Raw genomic sequence first — 25,157 nt, 5'->3', positions numbered from 1 at the left:
CTGTTATAATGCAGTCACTCTTACACCACAAATGTCATTTTATAAATTTGAGGTTTTTACAAATAGAAAGATGCTTATTGTGTAAGTATTTAATTCTACGTCCTTACTTTATGTGCTATTGAGAAATCAAATTAGTGAGGAAGAAGTACAAATTTGTAAGAACTTGGGAGGTACAGTCACTGTGTTTAGACAATCTTCTTATCCAAAATGATCCGAGGACCTCTGAATTGTGTAAGCTGGTAAAATGGTGAAAATAATGGCTTCACACATGGCTGAGCTGTTGATCAGAAACTACCAGGTCACAGCATCTTTTTTGCTATTATAAGAGCAAGGCCAGAAGAGAGCCAAATGGTGAGATCTAATGAAAATTGCTGTCTTTCACCTAATGGGTTCTCCAACCAAAACATAAAAAGGCAAAACAGAAACAAATACCTTAAGTAAAATGGCCCTCCTTGGTCACAATATATTTTACATTTGAAAATTAGTTGGGTTCAAAATTTGATTGGTTGGTTTCATGCTGACACCCAACCCAACTGGCACAGAGAAGATAATTTTTTTCTTAAATTTACTTGATTTCCATAATCCAATCTTTCCCCACTAACATAACCCCTCAGGCCCAGGTCCTCAAAGTTATTTAGGAACCTAACTCCCATTGATTTCAAGGAAAGCTAGGTGCCTAATTACCTTTGAGGATTTGGACCTCAACCTTTTTTTATTTTAACACAGGCCTCTTTAAAGGACTCCATTACTAATCATCTTAAATGCTGTCGAGAATCTGTCTCAGGGATCTCCACCCAATCTGAAATACCATTGGTGGAGTTCCCAGATATCATATCTACAGTCAGAGAGATAATGGGTATATATAAAATCCACAATGGAGCAGGGTAAAAAGGATTAATACAACCCTCCATGAATGCAAATCAGCTGTGCAACATCTCCAGAAATGCTCCACCTAGAAGAAATGATCAGGAGAGGAACATGAAATAAAAGAGAGGAGTTGGCTTTTTAGGAACAAGACCCCCTGTTATTCTTGGAAGAAATTGGCTATCAGAGGTCTAAGAACTAATGCCTGTTTGTCAGAGGGTAGGAAACACAGGGTTTCCTTGAGGTAAGAGAAAGCTTTGAGTCTAGTTGTATACCTCTACCTCGATATAACGCTGTCCTCGGGAGCCAAAAAATCTTACCGCGTTATAGGTGAAACCGCGTTATATCGAACTTGCTTTGATACGCTGGAGTGCGCAGCCCTGCCCCCCCCAAAGCGCTGCTTTACCATGTTGTATCCGAATTCATGTTATATCGCGCCGCGTTATATCGGGGTAGAGGTGTATATCCCCAACCTCCCGTCTTTTTGGAGTGTAGAAATAGTCTGCAAGCTTGGTGAACGTGAGGTACTCTCCAGGCCTTAGTGAAGGAAAGAAGACTGCCTAGAAATGGCTAGTCAACACCTGACTTGGAGTAGTGAGTTTTTGTGGATTCTTTATAGTGGTATTTTAATTAAAAAGGATTTCCCCCCCCTGCTTTGCCTGAGGAGCGTTTTCTTCACAGTTCCTGCTGTGACTTGTTGGGTCTCTGACTGTGTTGTCATAATCAGACGAACGCTAACTGGTGAATAATAAAAACAACAGTAATATGCAACCTGCAAAACTGGATGTTGGATCAGAATATTTGGGAAAATGCAATAATCAACATTCTGCTGCCTATGAAGATAGGGAACAGCCTCTTCCTCAGTTCAGAAAGTGGAGGCAGGAGCTGGAAGACTAAGAATAAAACCTAATATGCTCAGTGTTTTTCAAAAAATGTCAGATATTAGCAGTACATAGCCTTTCATACTAGAAAACTTCACATACAAAAGGCTATAGAAGACAGGCCATGAAACTCTGGTGGATCCAAATATCATATTCTTAATAAATACCATACTAGTAGCTCTCTCCCTGAGAAACTTCTAGTGCTAGAGTTCTAACAGTCATCCTTAATTCAGGAGTGATCTTGTAAATTCTATGATATAAAGCTGCTTAGCTTGCCACCTTTGCCAATGAGATTTAAGTGGCCTTAACAAATTTTGTCTTTTCAGTGAACTTGTAAACACACTTAAATTATAATACATATACATAAGAACTTTGCACATATATAAAACAAGTCTGAAGCTTTAGATTTGGGTGGTTTTGAGTTGTACAAGCAAAAGAGTCTCTTGAACATATGGGAAGTGTTTGCTTCTCTCTCCTCCTCTTCCCACCCTCACAACTCAAACACAGTTCCACTGATTTGGTTCAAGCTTTCAAAAAACCCTCTAACCTCTGGGTTTAGAGCAAACATGGAAAATTCCAATCTGCAAGGAATTTGTTGAGAAAACATTATGAGAACTGGAGGAAAAAGGAGGGTCAGAATGGAAGTGACATTGGAAATGACAGTCTAGTTTGACCTATAGTGACTGCTACACTAAACAGCAATATATCTAGTATGTGGGGCATACTTCCAGCTTGAAGTCCTGATGATTACACATCTGGCTTTGCTCTTATGGTTAGACAAAAGAACTTCTTGATGAACTTCTAATTTACAGTCCATTTTCCCCATTACATATACTTAAGGCGAATTCACAGCTCTAAAACAACTATTAATTATGCTTGCGAAAAACAAGACAACGTGATAGCATTTTAATCAATGGGACTACACCATGCACATTAACTAAGTTTATCTTTGATTTTTTTCTTATAGCACAAATGGTATGTAGGCACTTAGACAGTCTGATCCTGAAAAACTTTATTCAAATGAGCAGTTCCTTTAAATTCAGGAGATATCCCTTTTTTTGGTAACAATTCTGCCAACCAACTCACTGTTCATAACTGTTTTGAAAGCAAAATTTTAAAAGTGAAGTGTTTTTGCTACCTCTTGTCAGAATCTCACAAATAAACATGAAGTCAGACATATAGCAGGTATTGTTTTAATTTTTTCTTTTAAAAAATTTACAAATATAAGAACATAAGAACGGCCATCTAGCCCACTATCCAGTCTTCCAACAATGGCCAATGCCATAGGCTTCAGAGGGAAAGAACAGAACTGGACAATTATTGAGTGATCCATCCTGTCGTCCAGTCCCAGAGTCTGGCAGCCGGAGACTTAGGGACACGCAGAGCATGGAGATGCATCCCAGGCCATGGCATAAAACAGAGGAAAATTGAAAGATATCAAAAGGCCTTAATGCTACTCCAAACTACACCAAGTTCATGTTTATGAGTACCATCTCCTTGGTACACAGACACATCTGTAGTGTTATAGCTCCCAATATATGTATATACTACAGTTTCCAACCACACTCCAATTGTCTTAGATAGGAACATGTGTCTTGCATACTTCCCCTGCCACTAAACCACTTTATTTTAAACTGATGAGTAGCAAACCATTAGCTAAACAGGGTCACATGATTTTGTATCAAGTAATTGGATTGTTTTGTAATCCAAGTGATCTGGCTTTCTTCTGAGCCACGGCAGCTGCCACTTTTTGGCTTTGAGCCCAAGATCCTGTTTACTGACTGCAGTGATCCCTGCTTAGATGTCCAGTGATAGCCAAACAAGTATCTCAGGCTGAATCTGAGTGCAGAAGTGCCAATACAAGTGGCACATGCTTTGAAATGCTTCTTGAACCATCAGAAAAGATCCTGTGGTATGTATAAGTCTAAGTAATAATTCTTTGCACTTGTATAGTGCCTTTCATTTAACATCTTAAAGTACTTGAGTAAAAAAATGTTTCATGGCCTTTGAAGTGCTGTGGAAACTGGGAAAGGGACCCTACGGGATATGAGAGCTACAAACTATATGGCTGCTATATCCCAGTAGATAATTCCCAAGTTCAACTGAAAATCTCTGGGTAGTAGGATGAGGAAGACAAAGAAAAGAATGTCAGATGCTGCCAGAACAACCAAGGCCCCATCTTCCTCTCCCATAGAAAAACAGTGAACTTTTCCACTTTCCTGAGATTTCTGAGTGATTAGACACTGTTCCTGCTGCTCTGCTTTAAAGGAAGGATGTGAACTCCTATATTAAGGCAGGACACTAGGCCTCTGAACACATTAGAACATGAAGGTCTGTGGGCAAACTCCACGCATAAGAACCTCTGGGTGGGGAACCAATGGCCACAGTGGTGCCTGGCTTCCCCTTAGCTTTGGCAAAATGCTGTTGAGTGTGTGTTCTGCCTTCCACAATTTTTGAGACTCTTCTGACCTATATTGTTTCTGCCTTTCCTTGCCTCCTATGGCAGAGGGAACATCTGGGGTTATGAGGGGTAAGGGATGCCAAGCAAGTGAGTGAACAGTTACTCTTTCCTCAATCTTTTGTAAAGTATTCAATAAAACATTCTGTATTTACTGAACTTGGGAATTTATAGAGAACTATTCTTTGAAAAGGAACAAGACCTTTAGATGGCTGAAAAACTTAACCATATTCTGTCACTCTTTCAGACTGACAGGCAATAGTTTATTACCAAACCTCATCATCAAAAATGATACCAGCTCATTACCAAAAAGCTTTAAAAAATGTAGAACCTTACTGTTGGTCTCCCTATGTGGCATTATTTGTCTTTTTAGAATACAAACTTTTTGGAGTCAAGAACTGCCGTGTATTATACAGCATGAAGCACAGACAGCACTTCACAGTCTCTCAGTGCAAGTCAACATATATACATATCTATATATTTCAAATTTTCTAATCAAAGAGAAATTATAAAATATTGTACCAAAGTTAATATTTACACTTTAAACTCTGCTGTCAGTAGAATGTGAGTCAAGCAGCATATGAATATGTTTAATCAGGCTGGGTAATCTCAATCTATTCTTAAACAGAAAAAGTTAAGGTTGAAAGATGCAGTATTTAGTATCTTTGTTTATGCCACCCAGTTAGATGTCTCTCATCCAACTCTGACAGCGATGTGGCTCAGTACCTCAGCCACATGTCTCGCTGACACTGGAACATGAATGAGAGAGAGCTGGCTGAAGCAGAACTCCGACAACAGAAGGGTGGTGATGACAGGCTCTCGGAAGCAGCTGGAAAAGACAGTGGAGGTAATATCAACCCCTCTGACTGAAAGAGTGATCTAGCATTGGTTATCAGAGTTTGCAGCTTGGGAGTGGTATTAAACACCACCCCTCGCAGCTGCTGTCAATGATCCCATTACAGCAGTAACCAAGTTGGGTTTTTATGATCTGTGTCAAGCCTTTTCTTTCAGATATAGATATTACCAGTGTTATTTATGTCTGTTACCTCAAAATTAGACTATTGCAATATGCTCTATGGGGGCTATACCTTTAAAACCATTTGTAGACAAGCTTATGCAAAATGTGGCAGCTTGCTTGCTGAGCGCACAAGACATCAATGCTTCAGGATGGGGCCTGGATGCCTACTGATGTCCATGTAGAGGTTAAGGTGCTGGTTATGGCCTACAAAGCCCTAAATGGCCTGAGACCTACCTAAGAGATTATCCCTGTGACAGACTGCCACAGATGTAGTCAGAGACATTCAAGTCAGATATGGGGTTCTCAATCTTTTTCTTTCTGAGGCCCCCGCAACATGTTATAAAAACTCCTCGGCCCACCTTTGCCACAACTGTTTTTCTGCATATCCAGTAGATTAAAAGCCAGGGGCAGCATTAGAGGGTAGCAAGCAGGGCAATGGTCCAGGGTCCGAAACCACAGGCAGCTCCGCAAAGCTAAGTTGCTCAGGCTTGGGCTTCAACCCTGGGCAGCCAGGCTTGGGCTTCAGCTTTCTGCCCTGGGGCCAGTGAGTTGAACGCCGGCCCTGCTCTCTGGTTTATTTTGGCAGACCCCCTGAAACCTGCTCATGGCCCCCCAGGGGGCCCTGGACCCCTGGCTGAGAACCACTGAGTTAGATCAGGGGTCGGCAACCTTTCAGAAGTGGTGTGCCAAGTCTTCATTTATTCACTTTAAGGTTTCGCATGCCGGTAATACATTTTAATGTTTTTTAGAAGGTCTCTCTCTATAAGTCTATATATAATATAACTAAACTACTGTTGTATGTAAACAAGGTTTTCAAAATGTTTAAGAAGCTTCATTTAAAATTAAATTAAAATGCTGATCTTAAGCCGCCGGCCTGCTCAGCCTGCTGCCAGCCTGGGGTTCCGTTCACCTAGGCCAGCAGCGGGCTGAGCGGGGCCTGCGTCCGGAACCCTGGCTGGCAAGGGGCCGGCAGCCAGAACCCTAGGTTGGCAGCAGGCTGAGCGGGGCCAGCAGCTGGGACCCCAGCTGGCAAGGGGCTGGCAGCCAGAACCCCAGACCGGCGGCGGGCTGAGCAGGGCCGGCACCCTGGTGCTCAGGGTGGGGGGTGGGGATGTGGGGGGGTGCAAGAGTCAGGGCATGGGGTGAGGGGGGGGCTGGGTATTTGTGGGGAGTGCAGGAATCAGGGCAGGGGGTGTGGGGAGTGCAGGAATCAGGGCAGGGGTGTGTGGGGGGGGCTGGGTATGTGTGGAGGGTGCAGGAGTCAGGGCAGAGGGCTGGAGGCGTGTGAGGGGGTGCAGGAATCAGGGCATGGGGTGAGAAGGGGCTGGGTATATGTGGAGGGTGCAGGAATCAGGGATGGGGTCGTGGGGGGGGTACAGGAGGCTGGGATGCAGGGGTCAGGGCAGAGGGCTGGGGTGGGTGGGCTGGGATCAGGGGGGTGCTCTCTGCCCTGAGTGGCTCACGGCAGGGGGCTGGAGGGATACGCCTCACTCCTACCCCCCTTCCCCAAGGCCCCACTCCTGCCTCCCTTCCCCGCCTCCTTACCGGTCTGAGCAGCGAGGGCGCTGGGGCTGCTCTTCTCCCCTCCCTTGCAAGGGCCATCGGTGGCAGGGAGGGAGAGGAGGCGGGGCTCCATGCAGCACGCTGGGGGAAAAGGCAGGGGAGGGGGAAGCTTGGCTGCCAGCAGAGCCTGCTGTACAGCAGCAGCCGGCAGGAGCAAACTTGCTTCTGCCCCCTGCCCCCGCCAGAGAGAGCAGTAGGTGGGGGGCAGAGAAGAGCGGGCTGGGTCGGGCAGGATTTTTAATGGCACGCTGCTGCCTGCTGGGGTCCGGCTCAGCCCGCTGCTGGGGTTCAGCAGCAGGCTGAGCGGGACCCCGGCAGGCAGCAGCGTTCCATTAAAAATCAGCTCGCATGCTGTCTTTGGCACGCATGCCATAGGTTGCCGACCCGAGTTAGATCATATCCCTTGCCACAATCAAGATGACGGTTTTGGCAGGCTGTTCTGGATGAGGGTCCTAGGACTCTGAAACCTACTCTCATCCACCCTCCCCATCTGAAACTGCCCAAATTAGATGACCATTCAGGCATGTTGCAAAACCCATATATCTGATAGGGTTTTGGGGGAAGGATGGGGGTATGCTCCTGAGTATGATTCTGAGAGAGAACGGTTATCTTCATTTGATTATTTAAGGTTGCTGACTGACAGTTATCTTCTATTAATGTTCCTAGGAAGTTATTACAAGTTATTGTCACAACACTGCTTTTGTACAGATATGCTCTGTGTAACAGACATTAAAAATAAAGGGCATCTTTGGAGTAATTTGTGCCTAGCTACATTGGTGGTCACAGTAGAAATGCCAGGGAACTGGCTCATGGAGACTGATCTACCATCTCACACTGGAAATAGTTCCTTCAGATCATAGTTAAGACACAGAGGCAGTATGGAGTTGCTCGCATTACTTCTTCCATGCTTCCCCTATTAGCTCTCCAGAATTGTAAATTTGATACAAGCTTTAAATTCACTAAATTATTAAAGTAAAAAAAGGGGGCTTTCTATTTGCTCACTGATGTCCTTAATAATTGCATTTTTTTTTTCAATTTGAGAACATACCCCTAAGAATGACTTAAATATAGGAACACAATGTACACACACCAGATTAAAAAATTAAACCGTGGCACCTAGAAAGGACACAAATGTAGCCTTAAGATTCACTTGTCTGTATGTGACAAACCCTGTTCTGTTACATATCCCTAAAATGTACTTGGTCAAGATATGAACTACTCACGTACATTTGAGAAACAGCCAAAAAATTCAAGATCCAGAAGGAAAAAATTAAGCCTGTAACCTTGCTGTTCAACTGGGGTAGTGTTTTTACAGCTTCAACAGCTGTGCTTTAAATGTTGCTGCAAAGGTATTGGAAGAGTAAGAATCTAATTTAAGAAACTAATTCATAATACTGCTACTCCCTCTTTGGGAACAAAACTAATATTGTATGTGTTTATTATTTTCCAAATACAGAGAAACTAAAAAGCCACTAATTTGAGTTACCTGATCTTAACTTTGCTCAAAATATTGGTATTCAAACCAAACCCTCACACAGAAATGAGATGAGGTATTCTCTAACTCCAAGATATGTATTTACAATAGGAAGATATAGAAAACACTTAAAAATACAGTCATTTTATTTAGTTTTGCTAAACTGACAACTCCAGTTTTCCCTAAACATTCTGTCAATACTAAACAATAACCAATAACCAATAGTAATCAAGCACTAGTTAGCCCAGGAAGACTGACTCAAAATGTGGTTTTGCTTAGTTTAGTTTTGGTTGCATTTTATTTAGCATAACAAATTTAAAATGTTTTATTTTCAAAAGAGCACTGATTTGTGTATATATAGAATTTGAACTACTATCATACTTGAAAAATCAACAATACCTAGCTCTTTGAATGTTTTTCAGTTATAGATATCAAAACACTTTACAACACAGGTGAGGCATGTGGCTGAAGATCAACTGACTTCAATCACATGAACTCTAACATCACTTCTAAAGTGACAAATGACCAAATTCCTTTACTTGGTTAATTTAATAAAAAAAAAAAGCACCAGGCAGACTATTAACTGTACTAAATATGTTAAAATTTCATTAAAATTTGATGACTAACAAAATCAAAGCAGAACCAGGAGCCTGAGTGGGGCAGTTTTGGGTGTGTGATACCATTGTTCATAGAGTAACAGGGGCAACACCCACAAATAATGCTCACCTATTTATCTGAAAACATATACAATGTTTTCATTTACTGTGCCATGGAAAAAATTACTCTTGACACCTGATTCCAATTATTATTTTCAACCATTTTTTTTATGAGGCCTAGTCTACAGCTTCCCTTGACCTAATTATGTCATGTACATACTACGGCCTTACTCCTGCTGATGTACATTGACATAATAACTTCACCTCCATGAGAGGGCACAGGGCTTACATCGGTGTAGTTAGGGTGACACAGTGTCAGGGTAGAGACTGTGGGTTATTTACATTGGCTGTTGACGGTCATTCTTGTCAATTTCACAGCTCCATGCTGTGAGCCATGAAACTGACAAGAAAGCCACCCAGCTTGGGCTGTCACCCCGGGTGCTGGGTGGGGGCTCTACCTAAAGCTTGGCTGCTCCGGCTCCCAGGCAGACTGCTGCTGACCCACCTGCACTGAGGCTCTCCATTCCCCACAGGGAGCCGAACAGCTGGCCAGGTGTTGGCCACAGAGCTCCCCACTGGGCGGGCACCCAGAGTGATGGGGGCAGCCAAGTTCCTGATAGGGACCTTCACGGAGATGAGAGAGCCTGGACTCTCAGCCCCCCCCCACTGGTCCTCTTACTCCAGTGGAAGTGCTCCTGGTGAGGATGCGCACCACCGACAAAAGTTGAGCAATTGGATATCAACTACAGTAATTACTGCAGTGGCTGTAAGTCGACCTAATATGGGGCTATTTAAGTTTGTAGTGCAGACACGCCTAAGTCATTTTACTCCTGTTGAGCAAATCACAAACGATGCCCTTTGTTTATTGATGATGTTCTTATCACTTAACATTACCATCATCAAATGAACTGCTCAGGGCGCTAAGTGCTTTGGAGTTCTAGACGCTTCGGCCCTCCAGGGCCGGGCATTGCTTTATAGCTGCCCCCTCCCGCCCCGCTGTTCCTCGCGATTCACGGCTGCCTCTTCAAAGAGAAACGCCTCGGTCGGGAGCAACACACGGCCATGCAACCAGCAGCATCGCGGGGCCGCGCAGCCCAGAAATCACCAGGGCTGTATACGCCTAAAGAGCCGTGCGGGCTGCGCCGCTCCAGGCCGCGGGGCGGCCAACTACCCCCCCGCCTGTCACTCCCCATAGCCGCTGGCACACAGCGCCCGTCACGCTGCTGAGCGCCAGGGTACACAAGCCCGCCGGCTCCGCGGCCCTGGACGACTGGGCTCCCGGAGTGTGTGAGTGCAGGGGGCCGGGGGCGCCTGAAGCCCGCTTCCACGAAGCGTTTCCCTCTTCCCGTCCATGGCTATCGGAGGCGACGGAGCCTCCCATCCGCCCCGCACCGCCTCCGCCGGCGGCGTTTCCGTCTCCCTCATCGCTGCCGCTGTAAACGTTGGCCGTTACTCCTCGCGCACCGCGTATCCTTCCCCCCCCACCCCATGACGCGCCACGCGCCCTGCGTCCCCTCCCCATTCCTCAGCAGGAGGCGGCGCCAAGGCGACGACACCCTCGAAACGGAGTGTGAGGATCACGGTCGCGCATGCGCAGCGTCGGGGCTTCCCCCGCAGCACGTGACTCAGCCCCGCCCCCTCGCGGAATGAAGTAACAGGAGTTTGTTGTTTTGAAGAGTTTTTCATGCGTGCCTTTAAGAGGCGAGCCGGGGCCGCGCGCAGGGGGAACAGCGCGAGCCTCTCCGCGTGCGCCGCACGTAGCTCTTCACGTGTGTGTGGAGAGGGGAAGAGAGGCGCGGAGCGGCCTCCTGGCTCCGCCTCTCCTTATTCCCGTCAGAGCTTCCCTGGGGAGCTGCGCCCCCCGCCCCACCAAGTCCCGAGAGTGCGAGTGAGGCGCGGGTTGGCTCCGCCAAGTGGCGCCGCCGCTGTTCCCTGACTAACGGCCGCCCCGCCCCTGCTCCCTCCCCCCGGCGTGTCCCTTCCCCTCCCCCCGCGTGTCCTGCCCCCTCCCCTGCCGCCGCCGCCGCTGCTACCAGCGCAGCCTGGACTAAGGCGAACTCCGGAGCGAACTGAGGAGAAGTGAGGAGGCGGCGGCGGGGCTGAGACTCACCAGCCACAGGCAGCGGGAGGGAGGCGGTGAGGACACCGGGCGCAGCGCGGCGGCAGAGACACCAGCAGCGGCCGGGAGAAAACAACCGGCGGCGGCGGCAGCTCCTCGGGAAGCAACAGCAGCAGCGGCTGCTCGGCCCCCTCCCCCGCCGCGGAGAGCAGGCAGGGGCAGTGCCGCGGAGAGGAGCTGGGCTTAGCGTGTGCGCGCGGGAGGAGGGGGGACCTGGAGGACTGCGCCGGCCGGCCGGGGGCGCACGGAGCCGGGGAACGGGGGGAGACCGAGTTTCCTCTTTTCTGCACCCGGGACCTGGCGGTGGCGGGTTGGTTTGTTGCTGATTGAATCTTCTTCCTCCTCGGGGAGCCCCCCCTCCCCGCCCGGATCCGGCCGGGCGCCCCGTGCCGTGGTTGGGCTGCGCGGCGGGCGCTCGCGGGCTCTGCGCGATTGGAATATGGTTGGGGAAATGGAAACCAAGGAGAAGCCGAAGCCGAGCCCCGATTACCTGATGCAGCTGATGAACGACAAGAAGCTGATGAGCAGCCTCCCCAACTTCTGCGGGATCTTCAACCACCTCGAGAGGTTGCTGGACGAAGGTAAAACACTCCCCCCTCCCCGGGCCTCCGCGCTGCTCCCTGGATCCTTCTCCGTCCTCCATTCCTGCCCCGAGAGCCGCGGGTGGGCTCTTCTCTAGTTCCTTCTCCTCAAGGGTGTCTCTAGACTCGGTCTCAGCCTCCCATTTCAATCCACGAAACAAAGGGCTCCCCCAGTTTCTGCCTGTAACAGCAGAGATTTGGTGGGGGGTCTCGCCTTGTGTGGTTTCCCCCTCCCCCGGTTCTCTGCACATCGTCTGTTAAACGGGGGGAAGGGGAACCACCACCTTATGGAGGAGAGGGAGCGAACAGGAAGGGGAAAGGCGCTGAGGAATGTGGTTTGGGGGAAAGTGGGGGGGACGGGAGGGTCGATTGCAAGCTGTGGGGCTACTGAATCACTCTGGAAAGTATTAGAAGGAGAGAAGGGTCTTGTGTGGCGTGTTTTATGGGAGAGTTAATAGACTCATTTTGTGGGCCTGGAGCAAGGGAAGGGTGTTTGGTGTCGGGATTTGGCTGTTCTGGAAACTGAACTTGAACGACTAACACCGGAATGGCTGCGCTCCCTTCCGTGCTCTGGCATGGGCCCCCGCGTTACCCCACCCCAAACTGGTCACAAAGTAATAATTAAAAAATTCCCAGTGTGCGCGAAGGGAGCAACTTCTTATCCCAGTTGTCATTATATTTTAAAGACGCTAACGAAAAGATTCCTACGTGTGACTATAGTTGCTGAAAAGAATTACGAAATAAATTCTCTTCTGCTGCCAAATGTCCGCTGCTGCCTCCAGCCAGGGCGCCGTCTTCTCTGAGCCCCGCACCCAACTCCTGCTTGCAAAGGGTGCAGAGAGGCCGCTTATTCAGGGCCACATTCGTTCTCCGTTAATAATTCATTTTCACGGAAAGTGTTTACAAATCAATGGTCTCATTTTAAAATAATGCCAAATGTTTGAAACCTCACACGTCCACTGCCTTTCTCCTTTTTGTATCTGTTTTATTGTGGTCTCCTTGTATTAAGAGTTTTTTTTTTTTAGGTTCCTTGTATGGTTGGGGTGCCGGTTTTTTTTCATTGCAAGTGCACAAACAATAGTACTCAAATGAATGTACAGCCATTCAGTTTGGTGGGGATATACGGAAATCTGTTTAATATAATTACAAGAGTTAGTTTTAATCTGTGTAGAAATGAAAGCCATTGAAAGAGTTTCAGCTTTGATTCTGGGGAGTTTTAACACAAACTATGGGATTTTGAGATCTTATTGGGAAGGATTTCTGCCTGCAGTCAAATCCTTCTTATTTGAAAGAAAACTTTGTCAAGCGGTTGACCCCAAGGGAGAAAACTGTTTATATATTTGATAGGACAAAAAATTCAAAGACCATATGTAAAAATGAGAATGTGACCATATTGCAGCAGAAAATAACATGCCTAGAAAAAATTTACCTTTTTTTTGAAGGAAATGACAGGTGAAAAACAAGAATTGATACAACTGGACTCTAGTAAACAGTATTTCCTTGAAGTTTTTATTCATGTGTTTTGGAGGATTGATTTTATAAACCTTCAGTGAATGAAGGTGGTCATCAAAAGGAAAACCACTTAAAACATATAGTTATGGTCACTGTGAAAATATTCTTCAGAACGATTGAAAAGCAAGGGATGTAAAATCAAGAAGAAACTGGATGATGAAGACACATTTAAACATAAATGAACTTCACAGAGGCCTGGTGATGGATTTTAAATTCCTGAAGTCTTTCAGGGTTATATGATCTGGTTTGGGGGGGAGCCCTACTAAAAGTTTGTTGGTCATGAGAACAAAAGAGAGAAACATCGCTGGTGTCAAAAGGATATTGAAATAGAGGAATGCATGAGGTCACTGCGTCTTTTTGAAGGTGGTTGAATCCTGGAAGCCCTGGAAATCTGTTTTTATCAAAGTTTCCTAAATCCAAAATAATGGATATGAGGACTGTGGTGGAAGTTTAAAAATGTTACTGAATGTTCAAGCTGTTTTCACCTTTTTTCCAAACTGTTAATTTTTTGTTTCTGAATAGCCCAGGAAGCATTCTACTTCTTCTTTAAGGCTTCCTGCTTTTTCCTGATTGCGTTGGTGTTTGCATGGAAGAATTGTGGGGGCAGAAAACTTTCTGGAATGTCCAAAAAAAAAAAAAAAAAAAAAGTTGCTTGCAAATCTAGTGAATTATCTGAAGATTTAAAAATGTGAACACTAAGGGGCGCCATTTATTTCTTTTTGTGAGAAAGATGAGGACAGATTTGTAAGATCTTTACTAACCTTAATACTAAAATTAGCAACTTTACTAGAAGACAATCAAGAATTACATTTGAAGATATGCTTAAATATTATATATCTCTGTATTTAAATAATTATGAGCTTATATGCAGTGTTAGTGTGAGATCTTTCATAAAAAAGCATGCATCATAGAAAAGTTTAGCCAACTTTTTACACACAAATCACAATGGGATAGGAAAAAAATCTGCAAAACTGTGCACTCTGGCAACAAAAAGAGCAAGTTAAATATTTTGAACCAGACACGACATTAGATTTACCTTAATTTGTTGTCTAGCTTTTTAGGACACCCAAGATTTTATTTAGAGCACTTAGAGGTTTTGTATATAATTACAGTAATTTTAAGGTTCTTTAGTTGTAACTCTCAAAATAATACCAAATAATAATTAGTTTTTAGGAAGGCAGCAGGCATAGAAAAGTGAAGAAAAAAGGGAGTTAGTTTATTTTTCATCATTAGCAGAAATATATTTGGTTCACTTTTTAATAGATCACATTTCTATTTTAATAGTAGTGGTAGTTTCTGTTCTAGGTGTGGGTTAATTTTTTTTTCTTTTAATAAAGCTACCACAAAACATGTTACCTTTTGTAAAGATTCTATTATTTATGCTTTTGGAAGCATAATACTTGCAAAGGATTAGCAACTGAGTTTTTTATTTTTATTCTTTACCATCCTACTTAAAGTAGTAACACAAGCACTTAAAATAACCTTGATTAAAAAATTTTTTTTTCAAGTAAAATTAATTTTCTCTACTTCTGGATTATAGAAGTTTTCTTATGAGAATATTTTACACATGACCTTATCTAAAGACAACAAATGGAGTGCATGTCATCTTGTAGTTCCTCTGTTAAATCAGAAGCAGAAATTGAACCAGCTATTCTGCTATATGATTGTCTCGGGTTTTTGTTACTCTTTTTACGCTTTAGTTGTTAGAACATTTAACTAATTAAGTGACTTATAAAACAGCCCATTCTACTCTGAACTTTGTTATCCAAAACATATTTTCTGTACATTTCTCTAAAGGTTGATATTTGAAGATATTGATACCTTGTGCTGAATTCTGATTGAAGACCACTGACGTAGCTTTTTTGCAGTTTAACGTCAGCTTAAAGGTTATAGTGGTGGGTATGAACGTGGACTTAAAAAAAAAAAAAAAAAAATCAACTTCACTGTAAAACTCGAAGATTGGCTTTCTGCTTAGCTTACAAGTATTTTTCAAGTTGTAGCCTTTTTAACTCACGTGTAAAATAATTCTTTGGTAGATTAACAAGGATGTTTAAAATGAACATCATAATAAGTAGGAAGTTGGATTGTTTTTATCAGATTAGTGCAAACCTGTTGGAAGAGGGGGTTTTTCCTGAATGTCAAATGGGCTGTATTTCCTGTAATTGTTTGCACCATCAAATGGGACTTGAATTTTTTGCATTTGATTTTAGTTTCTAAAATACTTAAACATTTTGTTTAATTTAACCTATATTATTAATTTTGGTAACTCAATTTTTTGCTTTCCCCTTTTATAATATGACCTTTTTTACATAACAAATAAGTTAGATCTCATTTCTTGGACTTTGTTACCTAGAAATAAAGGTTTTGGAACTCTAAATATAGACTGAGATTTTAAAATAAATGGAAGTTATTTAGTTGAGATATTTTCTGAAAACTAAAAAACATTAGGTTTATTAAACTATAGTTGTTGTTAACTAACTTTTTTTACTATTTTAGAAAAAGTAAAAAGTGTACTCTGATCTTAACAGACAGTAGTTCTAAAATACAGACACTCCGTCAATGAGTATAATCACATTGGATAGTGAGAATATTCAACCATGGACATGAAAATGTTTTTTATAAGTGGCAGTAATCCTGACTTTTAGAGGAACTTAGCTTATTGTTTAAGAATATCTTTGAACTGCTGACGCTACAGATGGCAAGATTCTGATACTCTTTGGTAGTACGCATCACTAAGAGTATCCGGTCTTTGACTTTTTGAGGATATTCATGTGGACTCCTATGAAGAATTACAGCTCTTTGTTTATACCCAAAAGTCTTTCGCTTCACATTGTTAAATTGCTCTTTTTAGGAGTGAGGGAATTACTATAGATAAACCTAATCAAAAACGTGTGTGTGTGTGTGTGTACACACTTCCTAAAGGAAATGATCAATTAGGAGATGGGTGTTTTTTTTTTTTTGCCTACTTTTGGAAATGAATAGGATTAGTTTCCGACAAATGTAAAACATGCTGCATCAACCTGAGTAACAGTAGTTACAACAAATTAAACTATAAATGCATCCAGACTCAAGGAGGCTTACATTACTTATATGTTGCTGTCAATTAGCCAGTACACTGGCTCTAAAAAAGTGCATATGAAAGTTGTGGAACTATGAAGGGCCAAATCATAGTTTTTATGAGAATAATCCAGTTGTCTTCAGTCAGGCTGCTTGCATGACTAAGGTTTGCAGGATTGGGTATCAAGTCCATAAATACTTTTCTTTGAGATAATTCAGTTAACTTTGTACATGAGTAGCTCAATTGATTTAAATGAGAATACTTGCATAGGCAAAGTTAAGCACAGGTCTTTGGAGGCTCAAGGCCTAAAATATTACGTCTTGTCAGAATTTTCTTCAAATTAACTTTAAAATACAATTAAGAGGGTAAATGTTGTACCATTAAGAGTGTACACAATAAAAGACTAATGTTTTCTGTGTAGATATCAAGAGTACCAACTTTACTGTTGCGTCTTTTCACTTGGTACCGCAACTATATGTAAAAGCATGGGGCAAATGTGAAGATTCTCTTTATAGGAAATTTCCACTTCATAAAATGGCATATAGTAACAGACAAGATTGTAGAGCTCCAGAATCTTTGTTTCAAAAGTCTGTAGTTGTAATATGGGGTGGTGTTCCCTTTCGAAATCTGTTAGAATACTTTTCAAAACAAAAGCCACATTAGACTGCGTAATAAAGTTTTATTCACACGCAGTCTCCTGAATTATTTGTGGACTACAAGTTAAAACATTACTTGTTTCTCAAAAAAGCTTAGAGTTTAAAACTCCCTCACAAACATGATTCTCCCCCCCCCCTTTTCTGACAAACTATTTTTACCAGTGATTGCATATTTTTTGCATTGTTTGAAGGGACGTAGTCAACTAGAAAATCACTTTCTAAAAATTTTGTATGTAAGATTATGCAGAAGACTAAAACAGTTAATGGAACAGGTTTTTTTTTTTTTTTTCCTGTTTTTGTTTAAGCATTTGACAGCAAATTGTGTATGTTCCTTTATCAGCGGAAAAATTGACTATCCCTTATAAACATAAGCAGAACAGAAAACCCACCTTTTATTTGAAAAAAGATGTTAGACCATATTCATGATATACCATTTAAAGGGTATGCTAACAGAAAATTATTTTAAGTAGTCAAAAAAATGGTTTAGCCTTTATTCAGCCAGTATAGAATGCACTCTTGGTTTAGAGATCTGCATTTTCCATACTTAACATTTTCTGCTTACTAGAATTATTTTCTGTAATAGGGTCACTTTAGCTTTGAAAACTTGACCTTTGCATTTTCAACTGATTAGTATCAGTACATCACTTTTCATAATTATTATATTTTTAAAGAGCTGTCAATACCTAGGTAGTTTCAGGAAAAAAAAAATTAGAAACACTTCTGTTGATGAATCTATTTTTCCCCTTCCTTTTTCTTTAAAACGTGGGTAAGGCCATTATTCTGCTAAATATTTCTTTACTTTCCTTTATCATTGTGTTTATACAAGATACTTGTTACTTTAGAGTTCGTATTCTCCTGGCTGCATATTCCTTCTCTGAAGTCATGCACAATAATTATATATCACATCACTTCAGGTAAGAAGTGATTGGCCAAGAGCATATCAGATTAAGCAATGTAGTTACTGTTTTCATAACTAATGAATGGAAAAAATACTATAAAATATTAATCAACAGAAGTGTTTCTAAAGAGGTTCTTCCCCCCGCCCCCCCCCAAATTACTTAGACATTGGCAGCTCTTAAGAATACAGTAACTACAAAAAGTGATGCGCTGACGTAAAAGGGTAGAAAATCCAAAGGTCAAGTTTCCAAAGCTAAGGCTTAAAAAATCAGTGACTGTCCCCTAGATAGTATGTGTATTAGCAGGGGAAGGTGGGATGTGAAATAGTTCATTTCTATTTCCCTAACAATTTTTTTTGACAAATATACTTTTCCTGTTACCGATCTTTGTTAAAGAAAAGCTTTATCTCTGGAAGAGAACACACTTTAAAATGAGAACTATAAAACAGGAATGAGATCTATTTAAAATAGCATTTTAATTATGGAGACCACTAGAAAACAAACACTTTGAGTTTTGTCTTTTAATTGGTCTTCCTAATCTTAAAGTACTCTGTTTATTTGACAATCGATTATTATAAAAATTGTTGTTAATTAGATGTATAGTTAACTGCTGATCTCATGTATGGCTGACAGGAGAGATGACCTGTGGTAAGCTAACTGACTATTGGGCCATCCTGACAGCTCAAGCTGATGGAAATACGGCCGTAGAAACTGATGGGTTATACTCTGCTTCTCTGATGAAGGGGGAAAAAACTCTACCAAGAGGAGTGTAGAATAAATGAAATGCCCCCACTCACTGACCTTTGCCTTTATTGAAACATAATTCAGAAGCTTCTGATTGAGACTTGTGCATTTTGCCACATGGGTTTTGTTCAGAACTGCATATACCAAAATATTCTTTGCATTTTGAAGTTTGTTTAAAAAGAAACAATATTCTAATACTAAGAGAACTAGTTGAAGCAGTAAAATTGGCTTCATGAAATCAAATTCAGGTTAACTCAATTGTCCATTGGATATACTGCATTTCTCTGTAGTAGGAGGGGCTTTTATTGGTAAGCAGACTGGAGCTATGATTAATCTTCAGAATGGATTCTTGTTTGCTGGCAGTCAAGGGATTTTGTTTCTATTTTGTTATGAATGGCTTGACTTAAACCATTATTTCTAAAACGAGTGACTGACATCTTTGCAGCTTGTTGTTTTGAGAATACTAAACTTCTTTATGGATGATCTTTGATAGAAATGAAAAGTTACTGGTAATTTTTAATAGTGAAGTTTTTCCGATGTAATTATAATTAAACAAGCAAAGTAAACCTTAAACAGAAAGTGATGCTCAACCTTAACTACAGCAGAGCTAGTGTTCTGCTATGTTATCAATGGTCTTTTAAGTACACTATATTTTTTACGTGTATCTGAACTGTCAAATTACTGTAGATAACATTTGTCATGTGGGTTTAGAACTTGAAGTTCCTGCTTTCGATAGTCCATAATTCCTTAACAGCTGGTAGTGTCTACGTTTGAAGGAGGTAACAAAATGCCAATTTTAAGTCTACTGACAGTGTAAAAGTACTGATTGTAAATATTTTCTAGTACTTATTTGTTTTTGGCATACATTTTTATCCTTGTCTTGACTTGTTTTTTCAGACTGCTAGTGATAAATGTGATTCATTTTCACTACAGTTAATGGGAAAAATTTATGCAGCAAAGGGGACATAGAATAGGTGCTTTTTATAACTTTGTGCAACAGGTTTGCAGTAAGCACTAAACTTCTTTGTGTGAGTAAACCTTTCCCTTCAGTCTTGTAGGGTGGGATTTTTAGTGCATAGTAGGTGGTTATAAGAACAGGAGTACTTGTGGCACCTTAGAGACTAACAAATTTATTGGAGCATAAGCTTTCGTGGGCTACAACCCACTTCTTCGGATGCAGGTGTAGGTGGTTATAGGAGCGCAAATCCTGTTGAAAGCCAATGAGATTTATGCTCTCAACTTAGGTCCTTTTGAAAATCTCATCCCCCGTGTGGAAATAGAAACAGTGATGGAATGTTGAGGATATTTTATTTCATTCTAATGAATTAGGGTAGGTTTCTGTACTTTTAAGATGGCATATCCTAGGAACTATGACACCTTGTGATTTTATTATTCCATTCTAGGAAGTGCAATCCTTAATTTTCATTTTAAAAACACAAATATATTCAGGAAACTTCGGAGGAAAATCAATTAAGAAAACTTTACTGCACAGTTGACATTCAGGTGGGCTTATCAGTATAGCAGTATAAAACATTTTAATGAGCACTTGTAGTAATATTTTTAAAGAAAAGTTCAAGTAGAGTTATTTCTGTATAGGTACTACACGGAGAGCTCCAGAGACTTAAGTTTCTCCATTTATCAACTGAACAGATATGTGAACAGAGGTGGTGGAAGATTCCCACCTATTTCATCCCTGTTCTGGGTGGATCTTCTCTGGGCTAAGAGGTTCATCTCTAGTCCTCATATGTGTTCGGTTCTTTGCATCTGAGACTGCCAACAGGTGTCAAATAGTGCTAATAGTATATTTTTGTTTGTTTGTCTCAGTCTAGTTTCAAATAGACAATCCCATCTCATAGGCCTGCTAGCATCCAGTGTTAAACTTTGCTGGAAACGTCATTGTTTAAACCTCTCCACTTCTGAAACTGTATCTCTTTCTCTTAGTTCTTCGGTCTGTATTAAACACATTATCTTGGAGAGCCACCTACCTTTTGCTTTCTGGAAACTTTACTCCCCTCTCTCCCAGCCATGTGTTCTCTTATTAAAGTACAGCAGTTAAAGTACACCGCTACCTCGATATAACACGAATTTGGATACAATGCGGTAAAGCAGTGCTCCGGGGGGAAGAGGGGGGGCTGCGCACTCCGGTGGATCAAAGCAAGTTCAATATAACGCGGTTTCACCTATAACGCGGTAAGATTTTTTTTTTGGCTCCCAAGGACAGCGTTCTATCGAGGTAGAGGTGTATGTCTAGTATCTGAGAAAGGGAGTGTGAGGGGTTTCTACAAAGGAGATGCCAGTGGCACATTACATTTTGTTTAATATCAAATTTTTGGTTGGCAGATCAGGATAAAATCAATACTAAAAAAAGGCAATTAGCTCCGTTATGTAGTGCTTGTATTTGTGATGGTGGTCAACTCTTTAAGTGGTGGCAGCTTGTTTAGTACTTGTGTAAATTATGGGTTAATTAAGTTGGTCTTAATCTAATTGCCTTTAAATCTTCAAAAGTCACTGCACAATTCCTGAATACAGGTATGGAGGAAGTCTAAACTTGTAGTAATTGGGGTGCTGTACTTCAGGTTCGTTTGGTTTAGATGCATGGAAAAAACTTATACAAAGTTCCCTCTGTCCTTGTATTGTCCAATGCTAGTTTCTCACTAAGTACCCCAAATTCAGTCTACTTCAGTTTATTTTTCAGTGTTAGTGGGGACAAGCATGAGTTGCTTCATAGAACTTACTTTACATATGCCCTGTGAAGCATCTACAAAACAACTAAAACAAAATTTCTAAATACTGTACTTAGAGAATTCTCTTTTCAGTAGCTTATAACAGTTTCAGTTAATCTGAATCTGGTCTGAATAAATAGGTATTTAGGAAAGGATTTGCAGAAGATCCTAAGTGACTTTAAGAGCACTAGTCCCATTGAAAATCAGTGGGATTTTTGTTCTCAGGGGTATGTCTTTGACATAAAAAGGGTGTTCTTACAACAAGGTAATGTGTATTAGCTATCTCACTGTAAAATCATAGTGGAGAGAAGGCATAGACAGTTTTCACCATGATGTAGCTAGGTGAGTTTGTGCCTGGGTGAGGGACATAGTGTTGACTTTGTCTCACCTTTCTTGCAGTGAAGAGAGAGCCAATGTCCTACCCTATTTGTGAATATACCTATTTGCATGACTTTTAGTAAGGATTCTATTAATCTCCTCATCTAACTGCTGATATGAACAGACTTTATTGTCAAAGTGGTATTTGAAGAACTATATAACAGGTGCTATGTAAATTAAGTAAAACATGGGCACAGATTACATTCATAGTCATAAATTTTAAGGCCAAAAGGGACCACTAGTCTGATCTGTATATCACAGGTCACCAACACATGTGCCCTAAACCTAACAACCAAAATGAGACCACAAGTATTACAGCTCTTGGGAGGCTAGACTGTTATGTGCCACAGGCACAGAATAGGAGGGATCAACATGCACCAGTGCTTGAAGCTCCTGCAATCTGAGGGAAACGATTAAGTGAGAGACCTCCAGATAGTCTTGGCAAGTGACCCCACGCGCACACTCCCTGCGGGGGAAAAATTCCTTCCTGATCCCATATATGGCAATCAGTTAAACCGTGAGCAAGAGCCAGCCAGCCAAGCACCTGAGAGAATGCTCAATGCCACCTCAGAGCCCTGACCACCTTGCTCCATGTCCTATCGCCAGCTGTGGCTGTCCCTGATCCTTCAGAGGAAGGAGATGATGCTAAAATCCTCGCAGAATACAGTAAAGGGAGAAATCCTTTTCTGACCCCTCCTGGTGGCTGGCTGAAACATTCCTAAAGTTCATGCTTCAGGGTAAGACATAAACCGCAAGTGAGCCCCGAGGCTGTTGAGTCTTGCGCCCAACCATCATAACAAGCAATCCTGTCATACAGTTGCACTCATGAATTTATCCAGTTCTCTGTCAAATCTAATTAAATTGTTTTGGCCCCATTATGAAAGTTAGTGAAATGCATTATATAATTTCAGGATATACAATAACTCCTCACTTAAGGTTGTAGTTATGTTCCTGAAAAATGCGACTTTAAGCGAAATGATGTTAAGCAAATCCAATTTCCTCATAAGAATTGATGTAAATGAGGGGGCTAAGTTCCAGGGAACTTTTTTTCACCAGACAAAAGACACTAAAATATATAATACACACACACAATATAAGTTTTAAACAAACTATTTAATACTGGTACACGATGATGATTGTGAAGCTTGGTTGAGGTGGAGGAGGCAGAGGGTGGGATATTTCCAGGGAATGCCTTCCTGCTAAATGATGAACTAGCAATTGGCTGAGCCCTCAAGGGTTAACTCTCACACTCTACTGTACAAAGCAGCAGGAAAGGAGGGAGGGCAGACACACACACCCTGTGTGTGTGTGTGTGTGTGAGAGGTACGCATTTCCCCTTTAAGTATGAAGAGTGGGGTCAGATGTACACTGCCTTGTTAATTAGATCAGCAAGTTGAGACGGGGCTGCAGCTGCTGCTGCCTGGACGCTCCCTCTGTCGTGTGTCCCCCTGCTCTATGGAAGATGGGGTAAGCGGGGTGTGGGGGGAGGGGGACACCCTGACATTAGTCCCCTTCTTCCTCTCTCCTCCCTCCCTCACCCCCCCCCCCCCAGCATTCAGGAGTCTCGGGGATCAGCTCCAAGGCAGAGGGCAGGAGCAGCATGTGGCAGTGGGGGGAGGGACAGCTGCAATTGCTAGCCTGCTGGACAGCTGCTGCACAGGGAACTTAGGTGAGCGGGGAGCTGATAGGGAGAGCTGATAGGGGGGCTGTCTGTCCACCCTGGTTCCAACCACCCACCAGCTAGCTCCACTGCGCTGCTCTTCCTGCAAGCAGTGGACAAAGCAGCATTGCACATCTTTAAACGAGCATGTTCCCTAAGTGATCAGCAACATAACAACGTTAACTGGGACGACTTTAAGTGAGGAGTTACTGTAGTCTGATTTGGAAGACAGTTGAATTTGCAAATAAATATCTTAAGGCCAGTTTTGGCCTAGAGAGAAGGCTAGATTACTTGTGATTGTTTTTTCTTTCACACATGCAATTGTTACAATGGTCAGTTATCACGTGGTAGTGTTTTTGAGAAAGACCATAGACAAGTGACAGTAGTAATAGTATTAAAAAAAAAGGGGGGGGGGAATTGTTACTCTTAAGCAAATAAGTCTTCATGAAGCTTAATACAATATTTTGCTCTTTTCCCTCTTCACGGAAAGGTTTGTTTTTGTGTCCAGCCACTGAGGCATAACTCATTTTTGGAGAGTGAATTGAAAAGAATGTTAATTGAAATATTTACATTTGTTTAATCCAGAATCAAAACCATCTTGGTAGAAATATAAAAATGGGACACTGGCTTGTTTCCAGTAGGGCTATTCATTTAAAAAAAAATACAGAATTTATGAAGTAAAACATCTGACAGTCTCTATACAGAAGCTGTGTTACCTGTGTGTTCTAACTAATCAAGCCTTAAGTGAAACAATTTGCAGTGATAAAGGGTTAATTTAGATCAAATTCCATAGGTATTGCAGTGTTTCCAGTCACTCATAATTCAGGTGTAGTTCTAGGGGACCAAAGGACAGTGCATCAGCTATATAGATAATGGGGTACATAAAGCTAGTGCCTATTGATTTACTAACTGTTTTATTCATAACTATTCATGAGGAAACTTGTTGGTTCCAAATGGGAGGTTTAATGCACATTGAGGCTACTTGGTAGTTCAGAGTTTTAATATTGCTAAGTGTCTTCAGTCAGAAAGGTACACTTGCGTCTGCCTCAGATTAACATAGGGTGAATAACAGAGCAATTTATCAACCAGGCAGCCCTGAAGAGTGTCAGCAAGAAGGCTGACGATGATTAATTGGATGAAAGTGGGTGCTGCAGTAGATAGCCACTACAGCCCACTGTTAAGGCCACAGTCTTGAGGGATGGCAGCTGATATTTAGCTATGTGCAGGGTAATTAACTGAGCTGCAATCCTGTGCTTGGCTGAGTAGAAAACATGTCCTTTTATACTTCAGGAATTTTAGCGACTTCTGTAGCTTAGTCTGGCAAATGGACAACAGAATCATACAATATGGAAAAGGATTTTTAAACACCATATATATTTAGGACTCAGAGTTGCTACATTCCTGAGGCAGATACCTGAAGTTCAGTTAAATGTCATGATTACTCTCAGAAATGTTACAGGCCAATGGATTTCTTGTGCAGATAGTGATTTGGAAGCAAGATTATTTTAGTTTATGCTTCAAATTAATTTTCTCATGTTTAACTTCTTATATCTTTGAGTTACAGTTATTTGGTATTTATGCATTTTATATATATGTATACTCGTTCATAAGCTGACTTTTTTTAGTAAAAAAGGGAAGCACCAGAGAAGGGGGTCAGCTTATGAATGGGTATAGAGAGGGAGAGGTGGGACACAGCCCCTCCCCCCAACAGAGGGAGCAAGGAGAGGTAGGACAGCCAGCAGAACCAGAAGGGAAGAGGCGGGGCTAGAGTGTCTCGGCTTCTGGCCACACTCCTCTCCCCCCAGCCTCCGAAGCAGCTGCAGCTCTGGGGCTGGCAGGCTGCAGCTGTGCCGCTGGGCTCCGCCTCCCGGAGCAGGCTGCGGCCGCCCGGCCCGCCGGAGCAGGAGCAGGCTGCG

At 42.2% G+C, this 25,157-nt stretch overlaps 1 protein-coding gene and 1 long non-coding RNA gene across 10 annotated transcripts in view; one reads left to right on the top strand and one right to left on the bottom strand.

Moving 5' to 3' along the window:
• Positions 1-11,603, bottom strand: part of LOC112103127 — a 93,451-nt gene extending 81,848 nt beyond the window's left edge. The window contains exon 1 of the long non-coding RNA XR_002907809.1: positions 11,524-11,603. This is a non-coding gene — a long non-coding RNA (uncharacterized LOC112103127). The remainder of the gene's footprint in view (positions 1-11,523) is intronic.
• QKI (QKI, KH domain containing RNA binding) overlaps positions 11,233-25,157 on the top strand; it is a 299,835-nt gene continuing 285,910 nt past the window's right edge. For 6 of the 9 annotated variants that reach the window (XM_024194737.2, XM_024194735.2, XM_024194733.2 and 3 more), the window contains exon 1: positions 11,386-11,614. In XM_024194737.2, coding sequence (XP_024050505.1) covers positions 11,473-11,614 — 142 coding nt within the window. In that variant the 5' untranslated portion in view covers positions 11,386-11,472. Of the gene's footprint in view, positions 11,615-25,157 lie in introns of all 9 variants that reach the window. The other 3 variants (XM_024194741.1, XM_024194740.1, XM_024194743.1) reach the window with 1 other exon arrangement.

Source organism: Terrapene carolina, unplaced genomic scaffold (assembly GCF_002925995.2).
Source record: "Terrapene carolina triunguis isolate 2854851 unplaced genomic scaffold, T_m_triunguis-2.0 Scaffold85, whole genome shotgun sequence".
In the NCBI taxonomy this organism is placed as follows: Eukaryota; Metazoa; Chordata; order Testudines; family Emydidae; genus Terrapene; species Terrapene triunguis.
This window is presented reverse-complemented; position numbering and strand designations above follow the sequence as displayed.